Source organism: Eschrichtius robustus, chromosome 2 (assembly GCF_028021215.1).
Source record: "Eschrichtius robustus isolate mEscRob2 chromosome 2, mEscRob2.pri, whole genome shotgun sequence".
Classification (NCBI taxonomy): Eukaryota; Metazoa; Chordata; class Mammalia; order Artiodactyla; family Eschrichtiidae; genus Eschrichtius; species Eschrichtius robustus.
The window spans coordinates 163,215,083-163,227,422 of record NC_090825.1 but is presented as its reverse complement, the minus strand read 5'-3'; the positions used below and the strand labels follow the sequence as shown (position 1 = coordinate 163,227,422).

Below are 12,340 nucleotides of genomic sequence, written 5' to 3'. Positions count from 1 at the left end.
TTATCCTTCTCATCCTGGAACTGTAGGTTAAAATGCTACATAAACATAGAATGCTTTGCTATTGATGTTAAATGCTAAATGATGCTAAATGAATGCTAAATGATGATTTAGACCTTATTGTTCTATATTAATGTATAAGCTTACACTTTATTTCATAGCAATCATCACAAATATAAAGAAATCAATTATTCCTTTGATGACTCATTACATATTTCTCTCTCCCTCAAGACTATAGGCTCCCTTAAGGCAAAGTCTTCCCTGGCCATTTCCTGAGTAACCCAGACTGCAGCAAGGAGATTGGCATATATCAAGGGACTGAAAATATTTGTGGAATTAGTGAATAGAATAGTGGGCAGGATTAGTATAGGTCTTCTAAATATTGATTGACTTAAAATATAAAAGTGTTTTAAGCCTTTTAATATGAGACTTTGACTCCTAGAGCTCACAAGAACATATAATACTTTGGACTTTTCTTTCCCTTTACTTTCTTTCCCTTCTCTTCCCTCTTCTTCCCTTCCCTTCTCTCTTCCTCCCTCCCTTCCTTCCTTCCTTTCTTCCTTCCCTTCTTTCTTTTGTCTTTTTCCCTCTCTTTCTCCTTACACCAGTTACTTCCCCTCCACCTATCTTCTCTCCCTCTCCCCCTTCCTTCTTTCTTTTCTTTCTTAGAATTGACAAAAAAAAAACAAAACAAAACAAAACAAAAAACAAACCCTCCAAGTGACTATACTAAATCTTTGGCACTTCAAAAATCCTTCTTTGTTTTTTCCTGTCACTAAAAGATAATTCTGGTCAACACATATTTCACTTATCTTTTCTTTTTTTCATTCATTCATTCCACAGATATTTAACAAGCACTGAGAGCACTAGGAATTGAGTCTACAAGACAAGTCTCCTAACAGTACTTAAAAGATGTATAATTTTCTGTACATAGGCTTTATGAACTCAAGAGTAATCCTTTCATCGAATCTGAAAATATTGTGTATGTAAACATCATGCCCTGGAATTATAAAGTCAGATTCCCATCAGAAGATGAAAGTGTCCAGGACAAAGTTGTCTCCAAAATGTTTTGATAGAGGCAATTTATCTTCTGAGCAGTTGTTGGCAAGGGTCCATAAAGAAGCTGTTTTATTATGGCTTGTGGAATTTAAAGTAATGTCAGTGATGGCATTCAGGTTTGAAGGCTCTGAACCTGCCCCTCACTTATCCCTGAACTTAATCCACTCTGTATTCTGTGTGTTGATTTTCTTTATCCAATAAAGAAACCTGCCTTCACTCTTACTCCATAGATGCCACAAGTCCTTCTCACAACTTTTCTAACAGCGTCTTTGAAGTCTTTGTTTCTCAAGCTGTAGATAACAGGGTTCAGCAGTGGGGTGACCACAGGATAGAAGACAGAAGTAATCTTGTTGATTTCTGGTGACAGGTGGGGATTGGGGCAAACATACATGGAGACCATGGTTCCACAGTAGATAGTGACAACTGCCAAATGGGAGCCACATGGGGCAAAGGTCTTCACTCGGCCAGAGGCTGAAGGAATTCTCAATATGGAGGACACAATAAAAACATAGGACACAAGTGTAAGAAAAAAGCAAATGCACAGCACAGCAGTTGACGGGGTAAAGATGACCATCTCAGTGATATAAACATTGGAACATGAGGGGAAGGAGGTCACAGAAGAAATGATTGATCTGGTTGGGCCCACAAAAATCCAACTTGGAAATCATCAAGGAGGGCAGGAATCCTGTGCTGATCCCTGTCAACCAGGAGATTGCCACCAACTTGGTGCAGATCTCAGGACTCATCAGGGAAGAGTAGCGCAGTGGGCTACAGATGGCCAGATACCAGTCATAGGCCATCATGGCCGGAAGAAAGCACTTGGTAGCCCCGAAGAACACAAAGAAGTAGAGCTGTGCTATACAGTCAGGGAAGGAGATGGCTTGGCCCTGGGAGAGCAGGTTGGCTAGGAGAAGGGGCACAATTGTGGATGTATACCAGATCTCCAGAAAGGAGAGGTGTTTGAGGAATGTGTACCTATGTGAGTGCAGTCACGGGTCCTGGCTCACCACTGTTATAATGACAATATTCCCTGTGACTGTGAGGAAGTAGATGGACAAGAAAATGGCAAAGAGCAACGTCCACCACTCAAGAACATTCTGGAATCCTAGCAGCTGGAACTCAGTAACAATTGACACATTTTGGGACTCCATTGCTTGTAGAGGAGAAAAACATTCTGGAAAATCACTGTACATAAGGCATAAAAATATAACTAATGATGTTTGGAACTTCAGAGACTAATTTTTTTAAATTAGTTCAGATCTTTATGTACTGCATTTTAGAGGAGCAAATGTATAATTTCAACTTGTTTCTAAAAAATACATTTTGATATCAGAAGCTGAATATGGATATTAGGTTTTGGAAAGAACTTCAGCAAATTCCATTTGTTGGATTCTCTGAACTCCACAAGTGGTCTCAGGTCCAAAGACAGAGGCCAAAAAGGACTCTGACTGAAAGCAAACTTAGAAACCAACAATAACAACAAAGTTTAAAAAAAAGTCAAGCACATAAGGAAGAAAATACCTTCGTTTTCTCATAATTGGCTTCCTTGAAAAAGAAGTCAGACGCAGCATAAATCCTAAGATATCTTGGGAAAGTTTATTCATTCTCCCCTCAAACAATATTTAAGGATAACCTGCTCTTCGCGTGCATGTGTTTGCATGTGCATGTGTGTGAAGCCCTGTGCTGAGATAACCTGTACCTCCGTCGTTGTACTTTCTTGCCCAGTTAGATACTATGCTCAGCCATTGTAATCACTCCTTCCTGTATACATTCAACAATAAATCTTTCCTTTGCTTTCGTTTAATTCATTGTCAAACCCAGTTCTGGTTAGTCAACATCCATCTGCCGTACATGAACTTCCATACAGTAAAGGAGGTGACAGACAACAATGTACCATTTTAAAATTCACAACCAGTAAATTCCAATGTGTCCTTATTGCTTGGAGCAACCATTCTACATTTCCTTCATCTAATCACTTTCCATTCTTCTCAATGATTGTTTCATAATGTTCTTCTCATTTCAAACTTCCAACACTTCCTTGCTGTGTATCTATACCCTCAGCAAAATACCTATTTTACTATTAAACAACAACAACAAATCCAGAAAAACAAAACAGAAATCCTCCAATGGGAATATCCAGACCCTCAGGCTACTAATATCCCCAACTACCTACCATTAGTTCCTGTGCATCTGTTTGTCCAGGTTAAGCGAAATCCCTCCACACGTGCTTCTGGTGTTACACCTTCTCACATAGTTGAAGGTATTGCAGGTACTACACCCTCCTATGCCCCTGAATAAATAATGGCCCCCAGCATGTCAACAGGCTGGTTCTCTCCCTTTTAAAATGACAGAACAGAGGGAAAAAAAGGTCTTGTTATTCTGTTCTCCTGCATTTTTCTGCTCATTTTTACTCCTTCCCTTCTTGAAAGTGTTGTCTCTCCTAGCTGCCTGTATTCCCACTTGAATCCACTGAATTATGTTTTCCCTCTCCACTACACCAAAATCACTCTGCTGGACCATTGCCTTTCAATCATCCATCCTCGTCCCTAATCGTCCTGATTTGTCGTCAGCATTGCACAGTTGATTCCTCCCTCTTCCTGGATCTACTCTTGTCAATCAACGTGCACGACTACAGCTCTTTGAGTTCAACTGCAGGCTTGTCTTTTCACATTTTATCCATTTCTTCTTCTAGCAGCTCTACATCCTCCAACCTGCATATGTATGACCTCAGGGCTGAATACCTCTCAATCTACCTCACTTCCCTCATGGTTTCATGCAGTCTTTTGACTTTAAATGTCATCACTTGGCTTTCAACACCCTAAAGTGTGAATCAAGCTTGAATATGACTCATGTAAACAACCGCCCTATTTGAAATGCATACTGACACATTTAATCAGCATCTGAAACAACACAAACTATCCTGCATTCCCGCCTCACCCACCAGCCTCCCCTTAGCAAGTCTCCTCCCATCTCATTGGGTCCCTCCATCCTCCCACTTGCTCAGGCCAGAAACCTGGAATTTGATTCTTGTTTCTCTCACACCCAGTATCTGATTTCTTACTCAAATTGCCTGGCTCCACCTGAAACTATATCCAGAAGCTCATCACCATTTAACAACAACATTGCATCCTCCCTGGAAAAAAAAAAAAGTCCCAACTCCTCTCACCTGGATTGTTCAATAGTCTCCTTGCAGCCCCTCCACATCCATCTGCCCTTCTTCAGTAAATACTCAGTAAAGCAGCCAGAGTGAAACTTTTAGAACAGAGCATGCCATTCCTCTGCTTAAAGCCCACTGCAACACCCAGCTTACACAGGGAATATAAATGTACTGTGAAATCTTCCTGATAAGTAAATAAAACAATGTGGCCAAACAATCAGCTTCTTCGTATGTCACAAATCCACTGTTCTGCTAATTCATTGTTTTTATTTTAGTTCTCTATTTTTGCTATGTTCTGTTTTCTCCTCTTGTACTCGGGTAAAATCACTAGGAATCTTATCTTCATTTGACAATGAAAAATTCAGATAGAGTAAAAATGGTATTTTAACAAAATCTATGCATGTGTTACCAGGAACATACTAAAGGATTTGTCATATATATATATATATATATATATATATACTGAACTGTATGGTATGTAATTTCTTAAAGCTTTAGAAAGGGAAACATTGTCAAAGCCTTCACAGTTTACCAGGCCCTACTTATTGTCTCCATGCACTGCCTCTCCAATCTCTTTCTCTACATTCCTCCTTGCTCATTCTGCTCCAGACACTCTGTCTTCCTTAGTATTGTTCAAACTACACAGGTCTTGCCTCCTTTTCTATTCAACACAACCCAGTTTCCTGGGATATTGTCCCTGCACATTTCTAAATGGTTCATATATCATGTTCTTCCATTCTGCTCAGATACCACCTTCTCCATGATGCCTTCCCTGACTACTCTACCATCATTCTGGGAGCCTATGACATCAATTCAAGATAAATGTGTTGTGTGTGTCTTGGTTCAAAGACAGAATATTCCAACAGTTCTGACTTGAAGCCATTGAATGAACAACTAAAGGATACTAGAATACTATTATTTAATAATAAAGATTGGGCTTCCCTGGTGGTGCAGTGGGTGGGAATCTGCCTGCCAATGCAGGGGACACGGGTTCGATCCCTGGCCCGGGAAGATTCCCACATGCCGTGGACCAACTAAGCCCGTGTGCCACAACTACTGAGTCTGCGCTCTAAAGCCCGTGCTCTGCAACAAGAGAAGCCATGACAGTGAGAAGCCTGCGCACCAATCGCTGCAACTAGAGAAAGCCCGCGCACAGAACAAAGACCCAACACAGCCAAAAATAAAAACAAATAAATAAATAAATTTATTTTTAAAAAAAATAGTAATAATAAAGATTGATTGATCCTTTAAGCTCAAAGTAATTAAGGTAATTCTAACATTTGGAAATAATCAGTATTTAATTATTTCAGTAGGTGGTGAGTTCCTCATTACGGAAAGTATTTAAGCAAAGAAAAGTTCAGTTTCCTTGCGCACTTGAATTGCATTGTGGGAGGGATTCTGATTGATTGTTTTGTTGATTGATTGATTTGTTCAGAAAGAGAGATATGATGGAAGATTTCCTGAGACACAGCAATGCTCACAAATTCTCTTAGTAAAGTCACAAAGCCATTTTGGAAAATGATCCTTTTTTGCCTGCCTTTCTCTCATTTTTTGGTATGTATATTACCATGGGACTCAATTTAAAATAAACAATGAATAGATTTAAAAAAAAATTAAACATGGAGAACAATAAGGACCTAGTTTAGGAGCCCACAGGGAAAGCAAAACAGCATTGTATCATGAGACTAAGTTTACAAGGCATTTGGCCCAATTTCCTCGTCATCTAAAATCTCTCCCATAATGCACATTCAAGTGCACAGGGAAACCAAACTCTACTAATCACCATTCTTTGCTTAAATACTTTCAGAAATAAGAAACTCACCTAATGAAATACTGATTATTTACTAATTATTTCCAAGTGGTAGAATTACCTTAATTACATTGAGCTAAAAAAAAATTCTGATTCCTAAAATGCTGTGCTGAGTTTACTTCAGTACTAGAATAACCAGTGTAACCTCAGATCTAATGCTGTAGCTTTATTATGCAAATTATATACATATGAAATTATGTGAAAATAAATATAATCAAGAATGTTATTGTCCTTATATGCAGTCTTTCCTAGAGTCAACTAAATGGACTTTGGCATCTCAAGATTTCTTTTTTGGTTACTTTTTAGCAATTACAGTTTTAGATGCTAAACAATTTAGGCAAGATAATTTAATTTGTCTACAAGTAAATAGAGCATCAGCAAAGGCTAAAATTGCCTTGGTAATGAGGAATAATTTTTAGAATTCAATATCCTCACCCACAACAACCAAAATAACAAAATTTGTGTCATCAACACGAAAACACACACCATTTGGATTTCCTTCTGAGACACTTCGAGCCTCTCCACATGAACCTCCCCTACCTGTCAGTCTCCCTAGCATGAAGAGCCCTAAATCATGGATCCAGGATCTGCCTTGCTCTCTTGTAACCCAAATGCGGACTGTGCTTTTTTCTTGAGAGCAGGAACTTGCCATCTTTTGCTGGAGTTGGACGCTGCGTAAAGCAGACTTCTCCGTTCAATAACTCTGTGTTCTTGAGGACTTGGCTCTTCCGAGAATCCTGTTCCCCAGACATTTTTCTGTAACTTGCCAATCAAATTAGTAAACAATGGAACCAACCTTCTGAGATTCAACTTTTCCCACTGAGGCTTAGATGTCGGTAACACTCGGGATAGATGCAATTCTTACATTCTTTTGGAAGTATGATTTTAAAATTTAACTTAAGATCAGTCCCAATGATATTTAACTAAAAATTAAATCAAATTAAAAAGTGTCTTTTTAAAATCTAGCAAGCATGTAATTAGTGTGAGTGGCTACCCGAGGACTGAATGTATGACAGCTGTTTTTTGTTGAACGGCATTTCTCCAAAAAGCTTTAATTACAGGTGAGACTAAATTTTTAAAAATCATGACTGCAAATTCATTCATTCATTCAATGAAAGCAATCTGTACCCAAGCTCATTCTGAGTGTTAATCTGTCGATCTAACACAAAAATGCAATCTGAGAATTAGGAGATGAATTGGAAAAGAAAAAGTTCTTAACCCATCCATAATACAGCAGGATTAAAAAAAAAAAAAAAAAAATTCAAGTGTATGGAAGTCTGTCTAATTAAGACCAAATTTATTAATATTTCTAGTTAAATGAAGTTTGTATCTTTTAATTTAAAATAAAATATTAAACGATTGAACAAATTAAGAAACAAGTTAAAATTGCATTTATTTTGGATAGTTTTTGATGATCCACTTAGTCAGCACATATGCATTTAGCACCTACTATGTGCTCGGGGCTCATCCATGCATTGGGATTCACCAGTGAATCACACAAACACTATAGCCTGATGAGGTAGGCTGACATAATTCCTTATTTATTGATGTTTGATTTAATTAATATAATTAAAAATATATTCAAAATAATATGATTTCGAAATAATATGATTCATGTATATATATTGTTTAGGAAACTTGGAGAAGAAAATACAGACAAAAATATATCTTTCTAAATGTCTATTGTACTGTCTCCCAGAATTAAACGTCTCATATCTTACCTTCCAAACTTTTTTGTGTGTGTCCCACACGTGGGGTAGTATCACTGCATTACTACTTATAGCTTATACCTTGGCATATGTGCACGTAATGTTTTTGGCCTGTATCTTGCCCTTTTTTCGCAGATTAATTTTACAGCTAATTTGCATCATAGGTCTTTCCTCGTGCTGTTGAATTTTGGAAGAATAATTAAATACCATTTATGGACTGCATGATAGTCCACTCTTTGGGGTAGGGTTTTTATATCTGATCCCAAATCCAGATCTTGTAATTCCTACATGTTTGCAGAAAGAATATGAGAGCCCTGATAGGGCCTGCAGAGCACACCAGAAGCATCACTGAACACAAGACCTAGAACTAGAGGTAAGACAGGGCCCATTTCTACAACCCTGCATTTGCTCACATCTCGAATTTCTCACGTTTAATATATGGATGTCGTTTACAACAGCTCCTTCAGAGAGTGTTACAAATCTCACACAGGACCTTGCATGTATTAATTTATTCCAGAAGCTATAGTGGCCCCTTCCTCTACGCAGGCCCAGAGTGAAGGTACTTTGGAGTAAAAATTTGAATAAGCCAACATTCTTGTCCTTGAACCCATCAAACCGCTTAAAAAATTCTTAACGTAAATTCATTTTGAATATAACATTACTGAATAAATCTACTTTTATTAACATGTACATGTGCTGATTGGAGCTCATATGCATGGGAAACAGGCCAAGGGCCAGCATTTTTCCTACTGCACTGATCAGTGTCATAGAGACCTTCAGTGATCGCTCACAGTCACAAGGAGCCTTCTGTGCCCCCAACTTTCTCTGAATCCCCTCCATAGAAGCACAGAGGTACACTGGATGTGGGCACCCCTTACATAGCCAGTGAAAGCTGAAGCTGTGTCTACAGAGGACATTAGACAACCTTAAGCTCAGTGAATTATCAATATAGCCTCAGGGGAAAAGGAACAATAAAAATGCAGGATACGACTGCTGAAATGAAAACCAACAGATAATGGAATACTACTCAGCCATAAAAAAAGAATGAAATAATGCCATTTACAGCAACATGGATGGACCTAGAAATTATCAGGCTAAGTAAGTCAGACAGAGAAAAACAAATACCATATGATATCACTTATACGTAGAATCTAAAACATGATACAAATGAACTTATTTACAAAACAGAGAGAGACTCACAGACATAGATAAACTTACGGTTATCCAAGGGGAAAGATGGAAAAAATTAGGAGTTTGGGGTTGGCAGATACAAACTACTATATATAAAATAGATAAACAATGTCTTACTGTATAGCACAGGGAACTATATTCAATATCCCATAATAAACCATAATGGAGAATAATATTAAAAAGAATACATATGTATATACATATACATATATAGACACACATATGTATGTATAACTGAATCACTTTGCTGTACACCAGAAACTAACACAGCACTGCAAATCAACCATACTTCAATTAAAAAACAATAAAAAAGAGGAAAAACTGAGAAAAAAAACAACAACCAATAGAGATCCTTTTAAAAACCACAAGCAGGAAGGAAAGTGCTGTGTCAGTTGCTTTCGAGGTTTGTGCTGGCTGTTTTTTTGTTGTTTTCATTACAGAGTGGGCTGAGCTTGGGGCTAGGAGATTATAAATTCCCGAAGCTGAGGCAAAGGTGTGGTCAAGAGATCTGAGAACCTTGTTGAAAAAGACTCAGGCTAGGAAAGAAAATAAGGATGTCCTGGAGAGATGGTTCAGGAGCCCAAAGCCACCATGTCAAAGTAGTTAGGAAAGGTGAGCAGGGAGGAATGGTCAGAGGAGGAGAATCCTGTATTGTCAGAGAAGGCAGAACACACATGAAGTGGAGTATTAGAGAAGGATGATGGCAAGGGGTGAGGATATTAACTAAAAGATTTAGAACTATGCAATCTGCCAATGAATCAGAGAAAGGAGTCAGGGTAAGGATTCAGGAGTGGGTGCACCAAAATGTGATCATATCAGCACAAAGATGTGTTTTATTCACCGCAGAAGAATGATCATGAGAAAACACAAATTTAATTTAGACCAATCCTATTAAACAAGAAAGTGTTCAGGAAGGCATTTCACATAGCATTTGTAAATACAGTGACATCTACTTATAATCCAGTCCACTACTTACCTGCACAAATGGGCTGTAAGGAAAATTTGGTTTTTTAAGAACAATGGTACAGAGGTCATTCCTAGCCTCCCAATGCTAGAGGCAAAACCGAGCTTAAATTCAGTGACCCTAGAACCAGTCAGGGAAGGAGTGCCATCTGATGTCAGCTCACCCACTCCATCTCACCCTCCTGAAAACCACTTTGACCCCCACATCCAAGGTCAGTGACCTTCCATTAGCCTTTTAGGCACTAGGAAATCTGCATTCAAGTGAGCTGAGCTATTAATTGCTCCATACATTTGAGCAATATGTTGCTTTATTATGTCTCCAAATAACATAGAAATGTGTTCTAGCATCTTCGAGAGTCACAGCAATATAAGTCAAAATCATATATGTAAAATGTAGAAAAATATGGATCTCACATTTGACATAATATAGTCACTGAAATTTTATCCTCCATTAGCCTCTAGGATAAACTGTACTGATTCTGTTCATTCATTCCCACACTCATTTATTCAACCAGTATTCATTGGGTGTCTTATGTGTCAGTTACTCTTCAAGTTACTAGGGATATAATATTGAAGAAAATAGAAAAAGAAAGTCTCCTGCTTACATTCTAATTATCCATTTATTTTGCTATTTCTTCTCTTTTTCTTTAATTAAATAGAAATACTTACTACATGCCAGAACCTGTATCAAATGTGTGACATCTATTAGCTTATTCAATCCTCTGAACAGCCCTGTAGGAGTGGCACTAACAATGTCCTCATATTTTAAAGGAAGTTTGGTACAGAAACTTGTCTAAAGCCCCTTATCTAGCAAGTGGCACAGTCTTCAGCCTGGGACCAGGGTCTGCTTTTCTATTGTTGAGACTTTTGCCCTTTTCCTTTCTTTTCTAAATTCACATCTTTGATGTTCTGCTCATAACTAACTGCCTCTTCTTGTTCTCAAAGAATCTCTCTGTTTTAATTATCCACCTAATCTTTAGGTAGACAGCTTCAAAACCGTTTAGACCCTGCCCTCCACCAAAGCTCCAGGCCAAGCCCTGGGCCTTAGAATAAGGACCCACAAACCACACAGGAGCTGCAAGGACCTGAGTCATCTGTCCCTGCCTCTCACTGGGACCTTATCTACTGCCACTCATCCTCACCTTGCACACATACCAGCCTGGCTGGCTGCCTCGTGTCCTGGGGCGCGTCCTGCTCCCTCCAGCAGCAGTTCATCTTGTGTACACTGTGCCCTCTGACTGTTCTGCTTGATATGCTTCCTATGCTCAGCCTGTAGTCACCCTTCCTATGCTCAGCCTGTAGTCACCCTTCAGTTATTAACTCAGAGACTCCCAAGGGCCAAACTCCAACCCCACAGGCTGGTTCAAAGCCCTGTTATATTCTTGCAGCACTGGTGAGTGTCCTTTCTCCCAGGTATTAGTTTATACTTGTATGAGTCCTCCTGATGCATCTTAAGGTTCCCTTGAGAGCTGGGTCATTTGTCTTTTGCTTACCCTTGTGTCCGAGACTTGCAGTTTGTGCTGAGGAACACATATTGAAGGATTGAAGGATTTGCTACAGGCATGCCATGCCCATTATTGCTTCAAACTCAACAAAATGAAAATTACATTTTGTGCAGATGACAGACACTTTCCACATTTGTCTACTTTCTGGCTGACCTAATGACCTCACCATATTCATCCCAAGTAGGGACCACATCCTTTCTGTCAAATCATCTCTCTTCTTCTATATCTTTCTCAGCCTTCACCACCTCACAGGTGCCACATATGCTTGAATTATTTCTTATAACCAATGCCTTAACCTACAGCTTTGCCACCTCCAAGATATGCTTTGCAACAATCACAACATGTGTGCAGTCATTATAGGACTCACTGAACTGGGCCAGGTATTTATTTAAATGCTTTGCATTGTTGTTGGGCTATAGAACCATCATTATTATACACACATTTTTTTTTGGATCTCCCTATCAACCCATCTACCTAAATTTTTTATCATGGGGTAATAGGAGGTAGAAAAAATAAAGTTTGGAAAAAAAAAAAAAACTTTAAGAAATCATTATGCCGTATAAGGATAAGAAGGTCATGGGGTAGTTTAGAAAATAATGGAAGGAAGGAGCTAAGCAATTCTCCAAATTTACTGACACTGAAAACATGAGAATTCGGGTTCCAATAAGGTATATACTATGAGGGATTCTGTTAGAAATGATCAGTTTCCTAGGAGGCTAGGGTAACTAGAATGTTAATTTTATCCTTGTGGTTGAGGGTGCCTGAGTTACAACTGTTCCCCGGGAGTAGCTCATTTGGACTCTGGCCAGCAGATAAAACCCATCTTGGGTCTGCTTCTCATGAGGCTGTGGGGTTCCTCCCTTCTGTGCCAGACCACCAGGGGAGATAGCGCAGGCAGCTGGGGAAGGCAGCTCTGCTATCAGCAGGGCCAGGCGAGGCCCGGCCGGCC

At 39.0% G+C, this 12,340-nt stretch overlaps 1 protein-coding gene across 1 annotated transcript; it reads right to left on the bottom strand.

Annotated features, from left to right (window-relative positions):
* Positions 1–1,246: 1,246 nt before the first annotated feature.
* Positions 1,247–2,207, bottom strand: OR11L1 (olfactory receptor family 11 subfamily L member 1). Its single transcript, XM_068534939.1, is given in 2 exon segments — positions 1,247–1,658; positions 1,660–2,207. Coding segments are annotated over 2 exon segments (960 nt in total).
* Between the last annotated feature and the right edge of the window lie 10,133 nt (positions 2,208–12,340).